This window comes from Heliangelus exortis, chromosome 1 (genome assembly GCF_036169615.1).
Source record: "Heliangelus exortis chromosome 1, bHelExo1.hap1, whole genome shotgun sequence".
NCBI lineage: Eukaryota > Metazoa > Chordata > Aves > Apodiformes > Trochilidae > Heliangelus > Heliangelus exortis.
This window is the reverse complement of record NC_092422.1, coordinates 144,452,259-144,476,808: the sequence shown is the minus strand read 5'-3', so window position 1 is coordinate 144,476,808 and position 24,550 is coordinate 144,452,259. Positions and strand designations below refer to the sequence as shown.

The 24,550-nt window shown below is 43.3% G+C and overlaps 1 protein-coding gene across 27 annotated transcripts in view; it reads left to right on the top strand.

Moving 5' to 3' along the window:
• RBFOX2 (RNA binding fox-1 homolog 2) overlaps positions 1 to 24,550 on the top strand; it is a 174,451-nt gene that overhangs the window by 36,580 nt on the left and 113,321 nt on the right. Inside the window, exon 1 of one of the 27 annotated variants that reach the window (XM_071729676.1) lies at positions 23,555 to 23,821. The exons of the other annotated variants lie outside the window; for them this stretch is intronic. Coding sequence (XP_071585777.1) covers positions 23,807 to 23,821 — 15 coding nt within the window. The 5' untranslated portion in view covers positions 23,555 to 23,806. Of the gene's footprint in view, positions 1 to 23,554; positions 23,822 to 24,550 lie in introns of those variants that run through there. 27 annotated transcript variants of the gene reach the window in all.

Sequence of the window (24,550 nt, the reverse complement as noted above, 5' to 3'; positions counted from 1 at the left end):
GCTTTCTGGCTGCCTTGCTACGGGGTGGACATTGTTTTGTTCTATTGTGGAATGCTTGTGGAGATACATGTGGTAAATGTGATGTTTCTTTATTGCCTCCAGCAGTATGTGGCAATGTGGCTAGTAAGGGGTTAGACATGATCCATATTGCTAATAGTCCAGGAAATTCTTTTCTTAAAAACATGGTAAACTTAAAATCCCTGTCCTAAGCTCCCAATTTATGTCCTCAATGCTAATGAATGTAGATGTTCAGTGCCAGTGCATGCTTGGCCCTGTTCTATACTTATTGCTGTAATTCTAGCATCTGGGGAGCAAAATAACACTGAGTTTTTTGTGAGAGTCTGCTTTGCTGGTGGAGGAGAGAATGACATGTCCCACTGGGTTGTTTCTAGTTATCTGTGAACTTGTCTTGCCTTCCTTTCAAGTCCTGCAGGGCCCCTACCCCTTGCTCTTACTCAGGATGTGCTTCTACAGCAGACAAAATCAGCTCTTTGGTGCATTGCATCTGTAAGCATTCTCTTGCCTCCTAGCAGAAGACAGAGAAATCCCAGTTGATGCATTTGCATGACGGAAGGAGGAGATGCTTTGGAACAAATGAAATTTAATGGGTTGTAAGATACAACTGTCACACATTAAATCTCCCTTCTTAGAGTGAAGCTTTTTTTTCAGTGTTCTGCAGTGCTACTGCAAAGCAGAATATGAACCAGTGTAACAGGAAATTAATATGCACAGAAAATCAATAATGCAGCACATTTCAGTAATGAGCAAATAACAAAACCAAAATAAAATTCTTTAATACTCTCAGGTACTGCTATATAAAGAAAGTGATTTGGATCATATCTTGATGAGGCCTGTGTACACGTAGCAACAGCTTAATTGGAGATGTTTTTATGAAGGAAGTGTAACATTGCACAGTCTCAGCAACTTTTAAGAGCTTGAATCTTTGGTGCCTGTAATACGTGTGTGAATCTCTGTATAGGAGGAAATTATTCAGAATGTCCACTGGGATATATTAAACTGTTAACCAGCACAAATAAACATTATGTGTTGGGATGCTGTGGGAGTTGTGTTCCTGCTCTATCTAGGCTAAGGTATGTTAGGTTGAGAGCCAGAGCCTAGTTGAGAGTCCCAGACCCTTAAAGCAATTCATATCTGCTTTCAGCTCTTCCATTTGGGTGGCAACCTCTGTGTACCTATTCAGATCACAGTACCCATTTAGGGTTGTTTTGGGGTCTTCTTGGTGTTTCATTCTGGTGATTACCAGTATGTCCGGCTTCACAGGTTTCCTCTTTCTCATCCTTTAATAACTCTTCTGATTTTTGAAGTCCAGAACTGCTGCTGCTGGCAGGTCACCAGATGAGCAGAGATGGGCATGGGGAGCTGTACAGCAGACCTGGGCTTGATATGAGAAATACAGCCTGGGCAGCCCTGTATGGGTGAGCTCTGGAAGTGATGTATATTAGCCAGTGTGCATATGTATTTCAGAAGGCAAATAGCTTCATGGAGATTTCATAGTGGACAAACAGCTTGAGTTGTGTGTTTTCATTTTAGCAAATACTTGTAAAAAATCTTTTTGGGGTGTTTTTTTTTGTTTGTTTGTTTGGGTTTTTTTTCCCTAGTAGCATATTGATCTATAGTGTTTTTCCTTCTGTCTTCCTTTTGGCACTGAAACAGCTTAAATTCAGGCCTGGCTTTCACTAATGAGGTTTCAAGGCTTTTAGCTAATCTGATTGGGAGCCTCTAACATGATAGCAGCAGAGAAAGAAGTCCTCTGTTGCCATAGACAGGAGCTGGTGTGGGAGAGACAGCAATGGCTGATCCATTACTTGCCTTTCTGCACTGGGGAAGGAGGAAGGAAGTGGTGTTGGAGTACATGTAGCAATCCTGACACTGTAACAAAGTATCTACGAGATTTACAAGCAATTGTGTCAGATTTCCTGAAATGGGGAGCTGGATTTGAGCTGGTCAATGTAAATCTCTGTATCTTGCTCTTTCCCCTTGCTATTCTTGAAGTAATTGTACAGTGCTTTTTACTACAATGTCTTCCTTAGCAGAAGTAGCAAGGCAGAGCTTTATTTTAGGGGAATGTTATTGTGTGGCTGCCATAGTCCTGTTAGAAATACTGTGGATGTAGCTTGCCCTTTTTTTTCACCTTTTTTTTGCATCCTACTCTTTCACTTCTTTGTGTGTCATTTTCACTCCTTCAAGTGCTAAATGCTATTAATTGGCATTTAGACTGGCTGCAAGCCTTTAACTGCTGTTTTTACACCCTCTAGTGGTTAAATAATACCCAGATGTTCCAGATTATTGAATGTGTGTGGTGGGGTTATTTTGTTTGTTTGTTTTTTACTGCCAGTTGAGATACACGGTTGGTTTGAGTCCTCACTTCGGCCATTTGGGGATGCTTAGGCCTACAGTCCAAAGTTTATTTTGTATCTTTTCCTAGATATTGAAGCATTCTGTCATCACCACGCATAGGCAGCAGCACCGAGGTAAATGGGTTCATGTCAAGGCTGTGTTCCTCTAACCTAGAGCCTTGGGTTGTTGTGCAGCCCCCCTGCTCTTCTCCTGCCCTGCTAGAGTGTTGGTTTACTGGATTTCTGTGATGGTAGGGCCTGGGGAGCATGCGTGATAAAACATTAAGGTGTTAAGTTTGCCTAAAAAGAGAGAGCCTTATGTTGCTGAAGGGTTGCAGTACTGGTGCTATGTTACAACTGTGTAAGGAGCTGGAGAGCTCTCTGGGACTGTTCTCAATAATTCAAGGTTTGCTCTGTGGATAGTGCACAAAGAGGAATGGCAGGATGCCCCTCCTTTTCCCCAGAGCTGGGCTGATGGCAGGAATGACGCCCTCAGTAAAGGGAAAATATGGGAAGCTTTGGTGTAACAATGTAAACTGAGATGAAAGCCAAGTCTTTCCGTGAGGAGAGCTTATTCTCTGGGGACTATTCAGTTTTCTAGCCTGCCGACAAAATGGTATTTCTTTTTTTGTAACACGAGCACCTGCCTAAAATGCAGTGAACCAAGACTTCCTTGCTTCATTTCCCAAGCTGTGACAAACAGCTCTGAGGGACTATGAGTTGGTCTTAACATGGAAAATGTCTGGTACGGCTATACTGATAAAACTTTTATGTATAGACAAACTCATCAAGAATAAATACTCTGCTTCCAGAAAGCTATTTCATGCTAACTGTGCCAGCTCATTTTAAATAGTCAGGGCCTATGTCACATTGCTCTAGTGGTTTTCATGTCCAAATGTATTAGAGGTGATATCTGAAATTTGTTTGAGTGCCGAATACTGGCACGTCCGTGGCAGAATTTGGCAGCTGCACAGAATAATTTTATTCCCCAACAGGAAGCAAAATGAGGAAGAACACCTTGTTTAGCTGTCACTGAAGGGAAGAGAGGAGGGAGAGTTTATGGAAGCAAGAGGTAATTGCACACCAGAAGTGGGTCAGGATGTTAGAGCTATTACACCTCTTCTGTTATGGAAAGTGATCCTCAGCTATCACAACAGGTTAGGATATTTGTTTGACACCTCTTTTAAAAGCTTGTACTTCCATGAGTACAATTCTTAAATCAAACTGGGCCATTGGCTCGGTACTAATGTGGTGGAAACATCATTACCTATCACAAGTGACACTTCCTTCAACAGCTTAATTTGGGTGGCTGGTTTTCCATCTGAGCTCTCACCAGGCTTGACCTGTTGTTCTTATATATGTAGATGAGACTGCAGCCCAAGGTAGCACAGGTGCCCATGGCAACTGCTAGGAACAGCTTTATCATTATGCCCTCGGTCTGAGTTCAAGCTTAAGGTAAAATGCTGTTAAATCCTCTCCAATTGTCAGCCTGTTCCACTGGGGTCTTACTCACTTGCTGCCTTGGAATATCTGCTAGCATCACAGGCAGCAGGTGACCATGTGCACTCCCCTCCCAGGGCACCGAGCTGGTTCTGGGGTAGCAGTGACAGCCTGTGAGAACAGGAAGCCTTCCCTGTTGCTTTTTCCCTCTATTTGTTTTTTTTTCGACCAGTCCCCCTTAATGTGGGGAGGTTGTCAAGGAAGCCCTTCATAATGAGACGTGAAGGGTGTGTGTGAGCTCCCATGGGGTGGCAGGACAGCAGGTCACCAGGCTTCCTGTTGGAGCTGGCTGCACAGAGGCACTGCTGCTCGTGTTGGTGGCCTCCCCTGTTGATGGTCTCTCTGCAGCAGGCAGTGGGGGGGAATCTTGGCTGAGAGTCCAGAGGCAGAAACGTCCTTTTTCCTGTGGTCTGAAACTCCTTCACCTGCCTTCCTCTTCTATATCATGTGGACAAAGCGTGAATTTGGGGATGTTGCCACAGCTTGATTTGCAGCTGAGTGGTTCAGTATGGATTGCAATCATAGAATCATCATAGGATCATAGAATGGTTTGGGTTGGAAGGGACCTTGAAGATCATCCAGTTGCAACCCCTGGATCATCCAGTTGGGCAGGGACACCTTCCACAGATTGCCTGGGCATACTGTTACAGCATCTCAGCACCCTCATAGTGAAGATTTTTTTCATAGCATCTATCCAAAATCTATCCTTAAAACCATTACACCTCATCCTATCACTATGTGCCCTTGTAAAAAGTCCATCCCCATCTTACCTGTAGCCCTTCCAGGTACTGGAAGGCCACTATAAGGTCTCCTCAGTATCTTCTCTTCTCCAGGCTGAACAACTCCAACTCTCTCAGCCTGTGTTCATAGGAGAGGTGCTCCAGCCCTCTGATAATCTTTGTGGCCCTCCTCTGGACTCACTCTGACAGCTCCATGGCCTTCACATGTTGGGGGCTGTTAGGATATCCACAAAAATCTCTTGAGTTAGGATAAACAAACTGAGATGCTCTTGCCATAAAAAGAATAAAAATGACATTCTGGGGAAAAAAGGTTTGGCCACATGTTAAATGTCATTTGTACAGTGATAGCACCAGCCAGTCCTCCAGTACCCTACTTCATTGGTTTCAGAACAAAGACCCCCTCTCTAAAGAGTTTAAATCTGTAAGTAGTGTTCCTGAAAAACATTTTGGATTTTAATTTGTTTTTCTACTTGTAACTGACCATGAAAATAAACCCTCTAGTGTGTATGCTTACTGGCTGAGTAACTGATGTCTGTGGAAGTGTTAAGTTACTCGGGAGCTAGAAAGCAGGGTTATTTATGGGTTTTTAGTTTGTTGCTTGCGCTTTTGGTTTGAATATAGTATAATTAATACAAATGCTTAAACTGAGAGACAGAGGGAGAAAGGCTTTGAATAAAGTTTTAACACTTTACTCCATGAGTGCATCACCAGGAGAAAGACCAGGAAGCCTCTGAGGTCCCCCATATAAAATAGAGAAGATCAAGCTTGTTGTTCCTGGTGCTTCATAGAAGTGCCTCCTTGCTTGGAAGGAAACAACCCAAAATTTGGGATGGGACCAAGCTGATGAGGGGGAGCTGTTCTAAACATCTTCTTCGTGTTTAAAGTGAGAAGAATTAACGTTAAGACTGCCAAATCTGCTGCTTCCTGGCTTCCACAGCCTCTCTTCAGGGAAGCAGTCAACTATTTCCACTCTGTGCTAGACAGGAATGAAGGGATTTTCTTTTACTGACCTAACTGCAATGTCCCATAGGAAGTAAAAAACTTCAGACAATGAGGCTGGGGCAGAAATGTCTGAGATACTCAGGAGATGGGGAGCATCTGTGAGACAGCTGCACGCAGAGGGGCTGAAGGGTGTGTGGTGGGATCACTGCTGGGGGGTTACCACTTATCACCTGAGCTGTGAAGGCTTTGGGACAGTTAGGATGCATTATGGAAAGGCATTTAGTACTGCAGGAGGAGGTTGAGAAGCCCTTTACTGGATTGCATCCAACACTAACTCTCAGCCCATTTAGAGGGTAAAAAAGATAGCGTGGAGAGATTTAAGTTAAAATCAATGCAAATCATGATATTGAGAAGGGAAATGGAGAGTGAGAGCTAAGCTAAACACTGAAGAAGGAGTTGGTTACAGACTGAAGTTTAAACAATCCTGGATGTGCAGGATCTACTATATCCATAAGAAACTGCAGGAAAGATTTAGGAATTGGGATGAGGGGGGGAAAGAAAAAAGGGGGGCGTGCATGCGCCACTAAATACTGAGCCTTTTATAAACCCATTTGCTGAAATTTCACTCTGAACCAAGTTGCTGTGTTTATATTTTCCACATTCCCCAAAATCTCTCCTTTCCTTTCTGTTTAGCTAATTTCCTACCATCAAAACTCTGAAATAATACAGGAAATACAGTGTCTTGCAGTTGACACAGGTCTTGTAAACAGATCACTCTGGCAGTGTATTTATTTCCCATTTCCCTTGTGTCTGCTGCCTTTTCAGCCTTTCTCAACATAAGGCAGGGAATCCTTTCCTTAGAGAAACTTGAATACCTTTTGTAAACACCTTTGGCAAGCTCCATACCAGCATGCCTCACTGTTAACTCACTAACAAGATGGAAAGAATAACCACGTGGAGAAAAGTTGTATGAGAAGTGGTAGTTAAGGAGTGCTTCTAATTCAGATACGTGGGAGGACTTCCTGACAAATAAGCTCCTTCAGTCCTATGAAGAGCTTCTCATAGGACTGTTCTGTCATAGGGCTACTCATAGAAGTAGTGATTACCTTGCTGATGAATAGTCAGGCCAAAGCTGTGGGGTCGTAAGGGTGAGGCGTTGGCAGGAAATGGGCTGGATGATGTAATAGTAATTCCTCTCGTGTTTGAGTCCTTTGAGTCAAGCAATTTGTCTTCCCTGCTTGGGGTTAAAGAGAGGAGATGCGAGTCATCCTTCTTGGGAGAAGAAGATCAGGAGACCACTTTTTCTCCTATGATGTACTTTTTACCCATTGAAGTGTTACCCGATGGCTGCAAGAGTCTCAGAGGCTCTCAAGCCCCTTAGTTATTTTGGCAGGAGAGACAGCATCTTGTTTAGATTTTCTCCTCCTGAAATTACAGGAGTACTGTAGAGCGTGGCACATGTGTTTAGAAGTAGTTTGTAAAATGATCAGTTGGAACACCAGCCCAGGTGGTGTAGAGAAAACAGCCTGCTGATGAGGATTGTATCCTCTTGAGGATGTGGAAGTGGCTATTCTGGGTCAGGTATGAGGTCTCTGCCTTCCAGTGTTCTGTCTTTGACAGTGTCTAATAGCAAGTACTTAAGGCAGAAGGAGCAGTGCCAGGATTTGGTGATACTTCCCCTCCTCTGTACTTTTGAAGCAGTCCCATGGCTTTGGGATTTCCTGGCCATATATTTATTTTTTCTAAAGTCACCGGTGGTAGATTATTTTTTTTCTTTATTGAGTTTGTCTAAATGGTTTTTGAGCCTGTCTAAACCTTTGGCACCCACAACATCCTGTAGCAGCAAGTCCCCTGCTTCTAGGTATGTTTTATGAGGAAAAAGTTCTCCTGTGCACAGCTAACTTGAAGCCAAAGTGGTTTTAAAGCTCTCAGGTGAGGAGAAGGGGGCTCGGGGTCCTCAGCTTGCATAGCTGCACTGTCATCGCACAGGAGAGGATTTTTATCTTAAATGGGGAAAACACAAAACAAACGCAAAGTTTAACTTGTTTGGGTCCCTTTATTAGCTTTTTTTCCCCAGAAGGATTGCAATACCTTCGCACAGGTTACTTCCAGATGCCTGTAAGAGCCTGTACGTGTGTCTGACAGGGGGCAGCCCGGGTGTCGAAGCTCCAAGGGCTCAGCGCTTCGCGTTGGTTCGTCCTGTCCTGCCCCGCTGCACCCGGGAGAGCTCGGACAGGAGGAGGAGGAGTGTGCAAGGGGATAGATAGTGTCTCCGTGGGGCGGGCCAGGGGGATAGTGTGCCCGTGGGGCAGGCCAGGGGGCCGGTGCCGGGTTGGTTCTGGCGGCGGGCTGCCAGGAGAGGGCAGCCGGCGCACGGCCAGCGCTCGCCGCCCCGCCCCGCGGATCGGCGCTGGGGCCCGGCCCGGGGCTGCCGCTTTCCCTCCCTCCGTGGAGTCTGAGTCTCGGGTTGTCTCCTGGTCTAAGCCCCTGGTAGGGGCGGGAAGAGCTAAGGCCGTAGGAGGGAGGGGGTAGAGGGTTTGGTTTGATGCGCCCTGCAAGAGTTTAGGGGTAATTTGTGTAAGTTTCTGTCTTGGCTCTCCTTGCCAAGGGAAGTTTTGTGTAGAGGGCTGGGGAGAGGATGTGTCGCTGATTGAACCCAGAACAAGGAGCATCCAAAGAGGGATGAGACAGGCAGTGCTGCCCCTCCACGGGGCCTGCTTAGGCATCTGATCTTCCAAATGGTTTCGTGGGTGACAAAGCAAACTCTGTGCCCTGGGTTTTTTTTAGCACAGAGAGCACTCAATTTCCTACAGCTGCCACAGACCAGTCCAGTTGTTACTCCGTGTGTGCCTCATCCCTGGAAGTGTTCAAGGCCAGGTTGGATGGGGCTTGGAGCAACCTGGTCTAGTGGGAGGTGTCCCTGCTTATGCAAGGGTGTTGGTACTCGATGATCTTTAAGGTCCCTTCAACACAAACCATTCTGTGATTCTGTGGTTTTCCTAATGCAAGTCTTTGCTCTGTTCCAAAATGTTTATGGGGTCAGCAGAGGGGAAATGCAGGAGGAAGGTTTGGGAAGGAGTGGTGGTAATAAGAGATTCGCTCTTAGGGGGGACCCTGAGCAGGCAATCTCTAGCAGCACTTTCCTGGTTTGAGCAGACATCTGGCCTGAGCTCATTTCATCAAAAGGCACACGTGCTGCATAGCACTGCTCCTGGTTAGAGAGCAGTGCAAGATGGACGCACACTTAGGGTAAGGGCTCAGGGATGTGCTCCTCCAGGTCTGGATAAACTGTGCTAGAGCTATTGCTTGTTTCCAGTGTGTATTCTGAACATCATGAAATCTCACAGGTTTTGAAAGGAGGGAGCGTGTGTGAATAAATATTCTTCTGTCCTAAAGTTTTTAAAGGAGGCTAGAGATCCCAAGAAATAAAATTGTTCCAGTTTAGTTGCTGAACCTTGAAAGATGTTGGAAAAGATCAGATGCTTATGGTCAGATCCTTTAGTAAGGAAAATTAAGGCAACAACAGACATACTATGTTAATTTTTAAGGGCCAGTCATGTCAGATCAATTTAATTTTCTCCCCTGACACAGCAGCAGGCATGGCAGATGGAGAAAGCTACTGGCTTTGGACCCAGTCTCACATGACCTTTACATAAACCGGGCAAATGAAAGGTGAAATTAAGAAGGGGTTGAGCATTTTATTGGAAAACATTTTTATTGGTATTTGGAGTAATTATATCATGCTTTTTTCTGTGTGTGTGCATGTGTGTGTCTTAATGTGGTCTGCTCTGCATTGCTCAACAAACATCATGGTAATGAATTAGTGACTGAGTGTATGTATGTGGAGGGGCTGTCAGCCTTTGGAAAGTAGGATTAGATGTCAGAAAGATCACAGTAAACTGCAGAAATGATCAACAGAAATTTCACAACAAGGTGAAATTAAACAAAACCAAGCTGTATTAACAAATGAAACTATGCACAATGTAAAATGGAGGGTAGGTGGCTAAGAGTAATAGTGAAGGAAAGATCTGGCATAACTGAAGATAAACTGCAGATGTGGTGCTGTTTTTTGTGGTCTTAAAAGCCTGAAATGCATTTCTAGGTGCAGAAATTACTATATCACTATTTTACTATATCACTGCAGAAATTACTATATTATTATAAGCTCTTCAGAGCTCAGCCCAGTGAGTGGAGTATTATACCTAGTTTTAGGCACTTCAGGAAAGATACAGACAGAATTTGGAAAAAGTTCAGGAAATAACAAGAGAATGTGGCTGAGAGAGCTAGACATAGGAGGAAAGTATTGAGCTTGTTCCCTCTGTAGAAAAAGGAAGAGTAGAGAAGTGTAGAGGATGGGGGTTGAATATTTACTGTGTCCATTGAAGTCAGCTTAATTTGCATCAGGAAAGGCTTCTATTAGATATTATGAGCTAAAACACTTTCTGATTCAATCTAGAACAGTAATTTAGGGGACCAAAGTTGCTGTTTCAAGAAGTCTGTAATAACAAGTTAGGCAATTGCTGATGGATATTTGTCTAAACATGCTCTGTGCTGCCTCTGAGCAAGAAGGACCTCTTATCTCCCCTGCCCTGTACTTGTGTCATTCTGTGACAGTCAGAAGCCAGTTGTTACCATCTACATAATTCCACAGCCATATGACTGCTGTTGTCTTGGGACTCTCTCCGTTTTTCTTGTTCTTATTTTTAATATGTCTAAATTGCAAGATAGGAGTCTCCTCTGCTTCTGTATGATTTTAAAAGGGCCAGAGATCTTTTCTTTGTGACAGCTGCTTCACAGCTCTCTTTCCTCCTGAGCTTGCTTATTACTCAAAGGGTGCGGGGTGTTCAGCATCTCTGAGTCAGTTCTTCCCTCTGTCTCACAGTAATAGCATGTATCATGTATGAACCTTGAGTTTGTCTAGATGGTTTTTGAGCCTGTCTAAATCTTTGGCATCCACAAAGCCTGTGGCAGCAAGTCCCCTGCTTCTAGGTATGTTCAGTATCTTGATTTCCCTGTTAGCTCTCTGGCCACATCTCCATTTCGAGCGTACTTAGAGGAGATAAAAATACAAATAAATAAATAATAATTAAAAAAAGAACATAAATCTCCTTGCTACCCTACCTGCAACTCGCCTTGCATGAGGAAAAGGGCTGAGAGAATCCATCAGGAGCGATTCCTCAGTCTGGGCGGCGAGCATGCTCCTGCCCGCCTGGGGCCGGGACCTGCTGTGGGAGGACAACCCACCCACCTTACACCGAGTGCGGCCACTGCTTCACCACCCTGCTCCTGCTGGCTGCTTCAGCAGGACCCAGAGTTAATGAATGAGATTGCTTTCTGTTCTGCTGACTTCTCCTGCATGGTGAGTGAGCAGCTCTGCCTTGGCTGGGGAAGGATGCTGCGTGCAAGCGGACTACCTCAACGAGCTAAGGAGGTGCTCCTGAGAATTGCTAGTGGAGAGAAGATGGTTTCATTCTTTTCAGTATTAAGGGAGAGGTATTGCCAGCAGTAGCATAATGTTGCTTGGAGCAGGCATTTGCCAGATGGTTTCAGCTCCCCCGAGGCTTTGGGATGTGAAAGGGAAAGGGCCAGGAACACACTTTTGATTCATTCCATTAGTAGATTAATCGGCACTGTCCTGGCTTAATAAGTCTCTTAGATTTCCCAGTGGAAATGGCACATGTAATTCTGCCCAGGTCACGCTCTGCACACCTGTGTTGAAGCTTTCACGGCAAGAAGCTGTGCTGCTGCAGGCAACATCTGCAAAACAAGGCTTGGGGGGGAGGGGGACAGGCTTATTTGGTGGGGGGAGAGGTGAGAGAAAATATTTTTAATAAGTACTGTTAAATAATGCTAGTGGGAGTGAGGTGGCTTGTGAGAACATGCTTGAATTCTTCTGCCGTTTTGGTGGGAGATGTGTTTAAAAATCTCACAGTGGTAATTTGATGTATGAAGCTGCTTTCCCCCTCCACTCTGTATTAATTGTTGACTAGATTGTGTTTTCTGGGAAGTCTGTGATTAGAGGACAAGGGAGCTCTTCCTGATAAAGGTCAGAGGCTGCTGTCTCGAGAGTCTGGAGATATCTCACCAGTTTCAGCTGAAAACCTGAGCAGATGCTGTGCTGCTCTTTACTTGAGGTGTGTGTGTGTGGGGGGGGGGGGGCTGTCCCCCATGACCTGTCTCTTCCTGCCTCTCTTTTCCAGGCCAGCCAGTTGTTGGGAAGTGGATTTAGTTGCTGCTGCCGCCCACACAGGAGAAGGTTTGTAGCTCTTGGCAGTTTTAGCAGGAATCTGCATTTTTAACTCTTTTGGTGCCTGCCTGTGAATTGTGATGAGCTGCACTCTGATGTCATGGCAGCAGTGAGCTCTGCTTGCTTCCAGACCTAATAAAAGTTTACCAGTAGGATTGTATCTGATGAGACCCACTGAAATTCCTTCATGTTTGGATTTTATTAAGGAGAGACTTCAGGTACTGCCAGCAAACACATTCTCCTTGCCTTTTCTGATCCATCTGTTCCTGATACACCTGGAGAGCACGTGCTCCCCTTCCTTATAGGTCAAGAGGACAGCATTGGCTAATGCTGGCAACAGTCTGATCATCATCTCTCTTTCTGGGGCACCTGTCACCCTGGCTTCTCGCCATGGTCTCCCTGAGCTAAAACAGTACACCTCAATTCCAAGTGCTTGGAGAACATCTTGTTTTCCAACCATTTGTGGCAGCTAGCTCAAGTCCTTTGCAGTGTCAGGAGGAAGACTGACAGGGGTCAAAGGAATAAATGTCATGGGACTCCAGAGCTTTGTGTTGAAAGCTGAGATAGAGATATTTTACGTCCCTCAGTATATGTAGCTGGATTTAGGCTCTTTGGTATTTCCAGCAGAATGGCATTTCAGAACTGGGAGCTGAACTCTGACAGCAGTGTAGTCCCCAGTTGCTGCCAACTTTACCCTAGACAGAGAACTGCTGTATTTTTTGAGTCGCTGTTGTTGTGGAAGAGTGTTAGTCTCTGAAATAATTTGAAATACACTGGCACAGTCCACAGACAGAGTCAGCCCTCTGAATCCCACTCAAGAATTAATATCTCTGTGTAATATGTTCTAACTGGTCTATCCTACCTAAAGGGCAAACTTAACTACATTAGGCACAATTTGGAGCATTTGATTTCCTTCAGACTTAGAATTAGGATACCACTGACTGTCTGTACGTATTTCGAGGTTTCTGGGCATCTCTAATCTAGTTTGTAGTTACATTAGCAATAGATAACCATAGCAAGGCCTTTATCTGAAAGGAAACATGCGTTCTTCAGGTCACACAAGGATGAAAAGAAGATTGTTCTTGTCTCTTGCTTTCTGGGAATTTGGGAACGGGGAAGAATTTCATGTATTTTTGTTGCGTAGCTTCTTTAGTGGGTAGTTGTCAGTTTGGCTACACTTCAGAGCTTAAATTTGGATTAAGATAAGATGAAAATGTATTGCATAGTATCTAGGGTACAATAATGGCACATGTTGACTGGCCATAGTTACTTCATACCATTCATCTCATCTAAACTGCAGATAAAGGATCTGCCACTCATTCATTCAGTCTGCCTTGAAAAGGAATTGGAAGAGTAAAGAAGCTGCAATCAGTCTCTAATGGAAGAACCTAATTTTGCCAAGATTTTATCAGACAAGCCATTGGAATAGAATTTATAGTACTGTATTTTTAAAATTTTTTTATGCCAGAGTGTGGGGGAAAGAAGGAAAGGTGGAACAGGCTTAGCACAAGCTCAGCTGAAGGTGTTTGAGGGTCACAATATGTTTGTACCCCACAGACTGCAGCGATGCTGAAGACCAGATCTGTAACTGGTCTGCTCTTGTGAGAGCCAAAATCCTCTTGATCCAAGTAAGTCAGTTGACACAAGTGCTAACAAATATATCTGAATTTGTTGGAACATCCCATGTTTCAAATTGGGTGTTTCTAGTACTTATTGTATGCAAGGTCTACGGAATGCCAAAATGTCCTGTTAAAAGGTACAAGTAGTATCCATCTGATTGCCTTCTTGGAAGTCTGTTGTGGTTTAATCCCAGCATGCCCAATAAGCATCATGCAGCCTCTTGCTCACTCACCCTCCCTCAGCAGGATGGGGAAAGAGAATGGGAAGAGTAAAAGGGAGAAAACTCACAGATTGAGAGAACAGTTCAATAATTGAAATAATATAGTAAAAAGTAATTAAAACAACAATAATAAAAATATTGTATTGAGAAGGAAAGTAACAAAGAGAGAGAAGTAAACCCCAAGAAAGACAAGTGATGCAAATAAAACAGTTCCTCACCCCCAACCAAGCACTCCCTGTTTCTGATCAGAACCCTGCCCCCCACCTCCCGCCAGCCTTCCCCCCTTATTTTGTTGCTGAGCATGATATGGTATGGAATATCCCTTTGGTCAGTTGGGATCAGATGTCCTGGTCATGTCCCCTCTCAACTTCATGTGCACCCCCAGCCTGCTTGCTGTTTGTGAGGGGGTGGTGTGAGAAGCAGAAAAAAGGCCTTGACTCTTTGTAAGCATTGCTCAGCAGTAACTAAAGCACACCCCAGTATTATCAACACTGATATCAGCACAAATCCAAAACATGGCCCCATGCTAGCTACTATAAAGAAAATAAACTCTGCTTCAGCCAAACACTAGCACAAAGTCCCCTGTTAAATCAGAACACTAAAAAGACTTTGAAGAATGAACAGACTTTTGCTTAAAAAGCAGGAAGAGTTGGACTTTACATACACATACTTTTCTAAATTGTCTCATGTTCGTAATTCCCTGAGGAACCAGTCAGGTGGAGAGAGCTGTTCTGCAGCCATCAGAATAATCCAGCTAGAAGTTGATGGCAGTGGTATGGTTAAGGATCACTTTGCTCCGAATGAGATCAGTAGCAGAATTGCTTTTCTGACAACTGACCTTTGCTATCATTGTGAATTGAAGTTGGGGATATTGTATTTTGTAACTAAATTTTTCCAGTTGCATTTCTGTCCTCTAGAAATCTTCCCCTGTGTTTTATGTCTATTTATGCCTCTTGTCTTATGCTTTATTAATGCTTTTTACATTTGAACAGCCTGCTGTTCCTTTATGTGGTTTCACAACTGCCAATACCCCTGTTGAAATATTTTGCTTTTAGTGCTGTTGATAGCAATTTCACCTGGGTTTTCTTCCTAGCATTATGTAATGGAGGTATCTGCAGTCCCCTGACACGTGTGTTTGGTCTCTTTTCACCCACCCTTACTTGTCATAGGTTGATGCTGTGTTCCACCAAAGTCTTTTAGGAATTTAGTTTTGATGTTTCTTGGGAAATTTTATTTGGTATTTTTTGGTGTTACCTGTTCATTAGCTAGACTCGTTCTTTTCTTCTTTACTGATTATATACTTGAGCCATTCCTCATCCTGAAGTCACATTTCAGGTATTCAGCTAACAAAAACATCACAGATTTCAGATATTTTGTCTTCGTTAGGTATGTAAGGATTCAAGGTGAATGTCACGGATTATTTTTCTTTTCAGAGGGTCAACTGAAAGAATGTCATTTGAATAAAAGAAGAAATAAAGCAGCTGTGACAATAAAGATAGAAATAACATACACAATGTAATATTTGTTAAGCTGATTTCTTCCCTCTCATAGGTGTAGTTGCAGTCCACTCCTGGGGTTTATTAGTCTTTGAATCTTTCTAAGTTGGAAAGAACATCTTTTGTACTCTTAAAAAGGGATATTAAAACCAAGCAGTACAGGAGAGAATTTTATTCCTGTCTCTTATCAACTTTACTATCCCAGGATTTGTAAACTGCTTTCTACACTGTAGTAAATTAGATCCCAGCAGTACAGGGCCTATGTAGATAAATATAGTAGCCATTATACCTTGATATAGTTGTATTGCCTAGGAAATTACTACTGTTATTGAAAAGGAATTTGCTCAGGGCAAGACGGTATCCATTACTTCACGAATAACTCGCTAACATTGTTAACCTTCCTCTGCACAAACAAGCCAGGAGGAGTCTCTTTCTGCAGGATGGTACTATTCTCTGTTTGTATTTCCCTTTATCAGCAGCAGGCCTAAGCCAAAATTTCAGCATATTTTCAGACCGTAAATTTCAGACCATAGGTGGTCCAGGGAGGAGAGCTATCTCCTCTCATCGCCTTTTCCCTACTGTTGCAATGCTCTCATCTTCGTATCCTTTCTTAATTTGCTGGATTGTTGGTGTGCTGATGAATCACTGATGCAGTACAGCCACTTGACATGGTAAGCATGGAGACAAAAAGTGGTATAATAATGCTGTAGCTCCATTGATGAGGTATTCGAAGCAGTTTCTGTCTTGCCAACTGAAGTCTCACACCTTGAACAGGGTAACACTTGGATGCCATCAGTACATCCTTCTGTATAGTTTCCCTTGTGGACTGGAAGGACATGAGTTGATGAGGTAGGAGCCGAGTTACATATTTTTAATTTCTGGCTTCCTCTTTAAAATTCACAACTAAATAAATACCTTCTTTAGCACTGACAAGTAAGTCCTAGGGCATAGAGAATCTTTCTTCCTTTTATCTGTTCTGTTGGATACTGTGTTCTGGATTTGACACTAAAAATAGACTTGCTGGAGTTTGATGCTCTGCAATACTTTTTGCTGCTTCATGGAAAAATTGAAGGGAGATCAAACTATGTTCTCTGGACATTGCTAGGGAAGATATTAAGGCAGCTACTGGTGACCTGAACATAAAAGCAAAGATTTAAAGATTTAAGCTTATTCTAATCCCCTCTTAAAAGTATCTAAATACATTTGCTACATTTCAGTATGGACTTCAGACTAGATCCAGGTGTGATGGACTGGAGAAGATACAGCTTGAAAATTGAGTGTAGGGTGGTAACACGGCTGCAGAAATGCTTTTTCTTCTGCAGATCTCAAGTTTGCTACCTTCTCAGAAGGTGCTGGAGGATTGCAAACTTAAATCCTGTTCTGCCGTAGTAAGGCTGACAGGTGTAGTTCATGGAAATTCCTACTTGGCTGCCCAAACTCATGTTTGCTGTACCCTGGGAGCAGCTGCATCACAATTTTGTTTCTGCAGATGAGTGCCCAAACCAGTACATCGCAGCTGTAAGAATTCCTTACATCTAAATATTTGCATGCTTGTGAATGTTTAACTTTGAATTCTCTGACTTTGCGATTTAGTTTGGTTAATGTGGGTGTTCTGTGTTTTAATTTAAAAATGTATTTTTGTCTGGGAACACATTTTCAGTGACGTACTTTTTCTGGTTACTGAGCTTATTGTGGATCTCTTGAAGGGTTGACGGTGCCTTCCAGAATAGTGCTCTTGAGTATACTTGTGAGAAGAGGAAAATCCCAAACAAAGTCAGCCTAAAAAGCTTTCCTTGGTAGCAGTTTCCCTTTTTTTTTTCTTTCCTTCCCTATGTACTTGAATGATAAGCCTGTGAACTGAGACCTTTTGAAGTTTATTTAGAGATTTGATTACTAAATGAAGTCAGTAGCAGGACAGTCCCTGAAAATTGTTGGGTTTGTTTGTATGTCAAGGTGTTTTATTGTTTCAGGCTTTCTGCTTTTTGTGGAAAATGAACTAGCCCTTGATAGTTTGCTTTTAAATAAGTAATCTTTTTCCAGAAGCCTTTTGCTGCTTAGCTGAACTATACCTGCAGTAGAGAGAACAGGTAATCTAATTTTCCAGTAATGAAATGGGTTGCTTTATAACAAAATGGCTTTTTTCCTTATAATATGCCAACATTTGGCTTATGTGCTTGGCAAAACATCTAAAAGGGATTGTGGGATTTTTCTGGGTGATTTATTGTATGCACTTTATATTCTTCTTGCTTCCTTTCACAAACAGGATAATGCAGAAAGAGGCTTCCTGCAGTCCTTTTGGGTGTTGAGAGGAAATCTACCTTGTGGTTTAGAAATTCTGATAATCAAAGATTATACCAGGATCCTGAGTGGAGGGAGTCTTTGCAAATGAGCAGTGCTTTGCCACCAGTGTAGTCTTCAGCTGCACCCAAAGGAGTAAGGCTACCTCAAAGAAGATCCTCTTATCTCCATAGGAACTGCATGTGTGCCCTGGACTTCCTTCTGTGCCTCTCCCCAGACGTCCCAGCACCATCTCTAATCTTCTTTAAAAAACAAAAAATAACCAACCAACCAGACAAAAAAGCCAAAAGGCAAACCAAAAACTAACCAGTGAACCAAACCAAATAAAAAAACCCAAGACACAGTGCATACTCAAACCCCACAACTAGCAGGAGTCTGATTCCCCTGTTCTCTGACTGAGATGTTCTGCTGGAGTCAGATAAGCCGTGGAAAGCAGCCACTGAGTCAGAGAAATTTCACTCTGAGCACCACAGAGCATGTCTGCCTTCCCATCTCCAGTCAGACCTTTTGTAGATAGTCCTTGAAATGTTTATCATGGTGGGACAACGACAGAGTCCTTATCCTCAGTCAGAATCCAGCTTTAGCATACAATGTGAAAGCTTGGTCTGGCTCTTGTCTCTGAGAGCAACTGTTTTGCTTTGCATTGAAATAAGATTTTTCTTTTAAACCTAGCCCAGCCTCAGAGTACCTCTCCTCCCACTTTTCAGCCGAAGAAGATTGCATAGAGAAGAGGAATGCATAGATTCAAAAGTTCTTATCAACTGTAAATAGTTTCATCTTATTTTAGAGTTCAAGCTGTTTTTAAAAAACTATTTTACAGTTTTGTTTTACAGGAGAGGCTTCCAGGAAGCATTATTAAACACCCGGAATAGATGTTTTTATCATCAGTGTTTTTCATTCATGTTTCTGAACACTTCTAGATGTGTTCAGGTGGATAATTTAGTTTGTGCTTCCCTACCTGAGGCCTTCTATCTGCATCTTTGTTCTGCAAACCTCCCATTATTAGGCTCCACTTCATTTTTTGATTTGTTCACCACGGAGATGTTTTTTGCCTCTCATTAGTAGAATAGTTCCAACATGGATTCTTCTAGGAAAATACAGATGCTGCAAAAATTGGCATTGGTGACCTCACTGGTAGCACTGCTTTCCTGATGCAGTTTTCTGATGCTGACAAAGGTATAATATTTTGGCCAAACTTAGCTAACAGCAGCAAGGCTTTCATACTATGGGCTCCAACAAACACCTACAATTAGGGATTGCACCACAGTTGTAGTTTTGGCCTTACAGCAGGTTTAATGTTAGTACTATAGTTGGGGCTTATTAGAGCTGCAAATGCAATTTGGTGCAGACTGCAGGCCTTCCTGAGTGTCCACACCTGAATTTGTTCACAGCTGTAGTTTGGTTAAAACCCAGTAGTTATCTGGTTACATCCCTTCTGTGTGAAGGCTCGAGCTAGACAAGAGCACAACAGTGCTGTCTGTTGGGTAGCTGTTGGAACATCTTCCTTAGTTACTGCTGGAATGGGAAGCATTTCTTTATCGCAGGCTGCAACAGCTGACTTTTTTCCAAATATAGAACAGGAATATATATTGAATGCTTTGGCTCTTTCATCAGCATTGGAGATGTTTCTACCTTTTCCCTATAGTAGCAGGTCAAAATGATTGCTGGGGTTGCTATTCTGAAGCAGCTTTGAAAAATTCATTATTGTCTTCCAGCTCTGACTGTGGGATTTACCTCCTGTCATTAGGACTCCCTTGTAATTTCTTTTTCCCCCTTCCTAATTTTCTTTCTATTTCCTTCTCTCAGCTTTTTTTTTTTTTCTTCTTCACTTGCTAGGATATATACAAGTGTTCAAGTGTGGGTATGTGACAAGAAAGCCCAATAAGCAATCTGTCTGTCGAGGAAAAATATGTCAATATACCTCTGGTGCCACTCAAGTGCTGGGTGTGTATGTAGTTACATTGATTTATTCTCTATTCTCTTTCCATATATCCAAATGTGATTGTCACAATCACTTTTACCTAAGACACTGCTAATTTCTATTTTTATGACTGATTGCTCTTTTCGGTCAAGATGGAATCTAACATGGAATTGCTCCTTTTCTATGTAACAGCTCTTGAAGTAAGAAATTATTTTCTGTAATTTAGAAATTTTGAAGGTGTTCTTTGGCATTAGCCCCCTGATGGCCCCTGCAAGTGTCTTTCGGATTGAAATTCCTGGTGATCAGATGTTTGGGGTTTTTTTCCTCTGTTATGAAGAGGTGCTTAGCTAGTCACTCATCCTGCGTGCTATCTAATGTGATTTTGGTAGTGTGTAGCAGACTTGTACCCTGTCTTGAGCTTTATCTGCTAGAATGTTAATCCATGAGCATTTGAAATCATATGCCTCTGAGACACAATCAGCTAGAAGCAGATAACGTCAGTTTGAAACCGTGCCATACCTACTCCATGTTTGCCCACTCAGATCATTCCTAAATAGGTTAGAACTTTTTGTAAATTATTTTTAAAGGATTTGCCTTCTTTGAAACTTACATACTAGCAGCATTTTTGGGTTGAATGTATGAACATACCTGAGCAGATATAATTCTTCTTATATGTAATTAAGGTTTTTGATACTGGTACAGAAGCAGGTAGGTTTTTTCCCCTGTTTTACCAGACATTTTTGTTGAATACCTTGATATAATATTAAATAGGTGGTTACTTGCTCTCTTTTTCTCTTTCTCCTTTTGTTATTTGCTAGCACCTTCCTTACCTCTCGAACAATCACTAATATCTGCAGACTGCTTTCTTCCCCTTTCACTTTGATTTACACAACGGCCTCCCATCAGAGAAGAGACACCAGTGTTTCACTAGTCTGCAGCTCTCTGAACATTTTTCTTTTTCAGTCTGGGATATATACAATTTAAAATATTTTTTTCTGCTTTTAGTCCTTTTTGAGACAGAAAAGATCCCTAAGAGATCGCCCACAGCAGCCTTCCAAGTTCTCTGCCATATATCCTGTAAAGCACTGCTGTTAGGATTAAGACAAAGCATTTTTAGGGGATTCTAGCTACCTGTTTCAGAAGCCTGCCACAGTCATGTCTGTCTTTGTTTTTCTGGAATTAGACTCATTAATATCCTGCCATCCCCTTGCTACTTACAGAAAAATATCATCTTCTACTGATATCTTTTACATATCAGCTAATGTAGTTGAAAAATCTGAATACAAGCTTAAAGAAGGCCTAATAGGTCATCTAGTTCTTTCTCTCCCCCCATGTTTTTATTGGCCAAATAAATCTTTTTCTTGCATATAATTTGAGGATGACATAGTCACCTCACTACTGCCAGTACTGTCTGCAACTGTGGATGGTCTTGGGTATACACTTCATATTCTTAAGGTTGGTTTGAACTTCTGGGCAGTAACAGCTCAGTTGTGCCAGAATACCACAGCATCATTTCCTGACTGGTCAGGTGCTCCTCTCACTGTTTGAGAATATTGAACGTTTAGAAACCTGCTTTTGCAGTTCATCAAAAAGTGCTCCAGGACTGAGGGTATTTCATTACCAGAAGTCTGCTGCTCTCAGTAAACATCCCATATATTTTCAGCTGAGAGGTGGTGGCCTAGTAGCAACAGTGGCAGATGGATTTCAAGCCAGTATTTGGATTATTTGAGAGAGGGTTCATAGGTCTTGTTTTGCTTTGGAGGTTGAATGTGACCTGTCCAGCTGTGGAGTTACTGGGATGATTTGTAATGAGTCCCAGTTGATAAAATTAAAGAACAGCCTTATTCTGGAAGTTTTTCTTTTCTCTCCTTTGTAAGAGTAACCTAAAGGATGAGAGAGCCTAGGGAAGAAAAGGGTGATTTTTTTCATTTTTTAACAAGGTTTTGTTTTTTATTTGGAGCTTGTTGGTCACTCGTCGGCATAGTTTTAACCACTCATCTTTTTCAAGTCTTCTTGGAAATGCATATGGAGTAGGATTTATTTGGATTTGCTCACCTTAGCAACATGTCTTCTCACTTTCTTCTCTACGTACAAGGAGTCTCAGATTTCATTAAAATGATGGCAAGTTCGTTTTTGGAGCAGGATTCTGGATCAGAAGAAAACCTTGAAAATGCCATCAAGGTTATTGGGTGCAGAAGTCTCTGCCTGGATATGCAGGCTGGATGAACTAGTAGCTTCCACTGGTGTGACCCTGCTGCTGAAATGTTAACTGAAATGTCTAACCATGATGCAAATGTCAGCATGGCTGCTGTTTTGCTCCTCTTGAGCATTTCAGAACAGGTTTATGGATCACATGCTTTTTTCTCTTTGGAGACTGTGGTGGAGTAAGTGATTTTTAGGAACGCTGCTTTTCACACTCTCGACCTGACCCGTCATGCCAAAAGGTGAGAGCAGATGGGAGTCCTGAGAGATGCTGCAGTTGAACAAACCCGTGACATCTGAGCTTCCTGAATCAGTGCTCCTGCTCCTTCCCTTGAGCAGCAGGGCTTGGGTTATCCAAGCTGGAAAGCCAAGCAGTGTCCTCCCTGTCTCTCCCTGTGGCTTCTGTATCCTGGTCACAAGCATAACCTTTTTCTCTAGGTTTTTTTTTTTTTTTTTTTTTTTTTATGTGGGACTGCAAAAACAGGCATGTATTTCCTCAGAGCCCATCGGCATCCCGTGTCTTTGCACCTGTACCTGGGAGGAGCTGGGCCTGGGGTGCGTTTGCAGCTTGCTGAAGGGAAGGGGAGGCTGGGGAGCATGGAGCATGCCTGGGATGTTTGTGCTCTCTCCAGTGGGAGATACACCAGCCTGTTGCCCCGTGTAGATGGGGCTTGGCTTCTGGGTGGAGCATGACAGGATGCATGGCTGCTTGCTTGCTTTGCTCTGAGCTCACTGGATTGCCTTTGAGTGATCTGTAAGAAAAGAGAGTAGGGGTGATACGAGCCAGAGCACCATTTCTATATATCTTTGGCTGAGATAAAAATATTTCTTCAAAACTCATTTCCAAGGAGACCAGTGCCTCAATGAAAACATGTTTGGGTGGGGTTTTTTGTTTTGTTTTGTTTTGTTTTGTTTTTTTTTTTTTTAAATTTCCCCCTCCCCCCTGTTTGAGGAGGGGCCAATTTTAACTTGGTATTTGGAGCCCAGCGAGGGAAGTCGATTCTTCATTTTGAGGTGGGAAAGGGGGCGAGGAACCCGTTTTCCTAGTTTGGAAGAGTGGTTTAACTGATTAATGAGATGAGAGGTGACACTTGTCCTGTGGCATCGGGCGTGGGGGATGGGACGAGGATTCGCTGGTGCGGGGAAGGACTTGCTGGAGCTTGTCGAGGTAGCTGGAGCGAGACTTGTCTTTTGCTCAGCATGGATTTGCTGGGGCTGCTGCCCCACCGGCAGAGCTTTGTCAAACGTGAAAATGGGAGAGTGGGCTGGGAGAGCCGGGCTGCGAGAGGGTGCTCGCCCCTGACAGACTCGGGGGAAGCAGCCTTCAGGCAAGTGGGAACCCGATACACTCAGAGGAACCGGAGCCAGCTGCTGCTTTCCCTTTAGCAATATGCAAGTCTGTAAAATACTCATGCAGAGCCACCTGCATTAACCCCTTTATCTGTGAGTCGCTTCTCTTCCCTGCTCACACTGATGGGGTGGTTTCTCCCGTGGGAGCTCCAGGGTGGCTGTCACAACACGAGAGTTTCTCCTTTACCTTCGGGATCCCCCTAGTTGTGCTCCTCTGTGCCTGTCACTGGTTAATGATTAAATACAGCCACTGAATTGTGAGTGAATTTTGGGTGTTGAGTAGTCGGGTAGATGAAAATGTGCAGCAGAACCTGCCTATGGCACCGAGCATCTTCAGATTTCTGATTCCTGGAGAAGCAAATAGCAGGGTTGGGGAAAATGTGTCCCCGCTCCTGGTGACCTTGGAGGACAACATTCTGCTTCATTCATGTCTGAAGATCCTTCTTCTACAGTAAGCCCGCTCGGGCACTGGGAGCCGGGCTGCCTTTATTAACTAACCCCACCCATCCCTGCCTCTTGCAAGAATCTTGTGAGGCCGAGATTGTGTTTTTAGAAGCAGAATGACAGAGAGAAATTCCCTGGAGGCGAATGCAGAGTGTGTGCTGTGCACGCCAGTACAGACACACGGGGCTGGGAACTCCCAGCGAGAGATTAAGTGCGAGAGAAGAGCGCAGAGCAGCCAGAGCTGGAGGAGGGGGGTGGAGGAGGCGAGACGTCTTCTAAGCCTCAAACTGAGCCGTTCAGATTTTTTTTTTTTTTTTTTTTTTAATTTTCCCCTCCTTAAAAAAAAAAAATCCAAAAAACAAAAACCAACACCAAACCCTCAACCAGCCTCGGTCTCGACTGTTTTACTGAAGTGTGTCTTGCGTTGCCGGATCATCTCACTGCTGGGTTTTGAAGAACCCAGGCTAACATGATGTACCTCTGGGTGAGTAGAGCAGCGTGTGTGAGGGCTTGCACACTTTGCACATATAAGGAATGGAAAGCTGAAGGACTCTGCACTAACGTGAGTGGCCTTAGCCATTGGGCTTTAGCTCTTTGCAGCCTCTACACACAGTGGGCTGTAGTTTTTCCCTTGTCAAAAATATTGTATAGAGCAACTACTGTTAACTGTGTATCAAGCAGGGTTTTCCTGAAGTTAAAAGTTCCTCTGGAGAGAACAGTTCTGGGCAGGTGCCTGGAAGGCAAAATCTTTAGTGTAGTGCTGCTCATTATCTGCCATTTGTGAAACCTGTATATAAATATATTTTTCTTTTTCCACATGCATAAGACTGTTCCCATGTGCCTCTGCTTTATGGGGTTTTGGTGTTACTGAGAGACATCCCAGGTAGTGGAGGAGTGCTGTTGGAAGGAATCTGTAGTCACTGGAGGTTAAGAGAGGAGCAGGAATAGTTCTGGAATTTGGGGCAGAAGGGGAACGCCGTTTCAGCAAAAGTTGGATACAGAATCATTTTTTCAGAAGTAGAATAATTACTTGGGTTTCTGGTGGAGTATGGAAAATAATGTCAGGAAAAACGTGTGCAGTGTTATACAGATCCAGCAAGCTAAGTAAAAGCATATATAAAAGCATATATATTTTCAGCCTTTCAGCAAGGACTGGAATTTCCTCTGGAGCAGTCAGCTGTTAGGCTGCTCAGTTAGTCATCTGTGCGTAGTT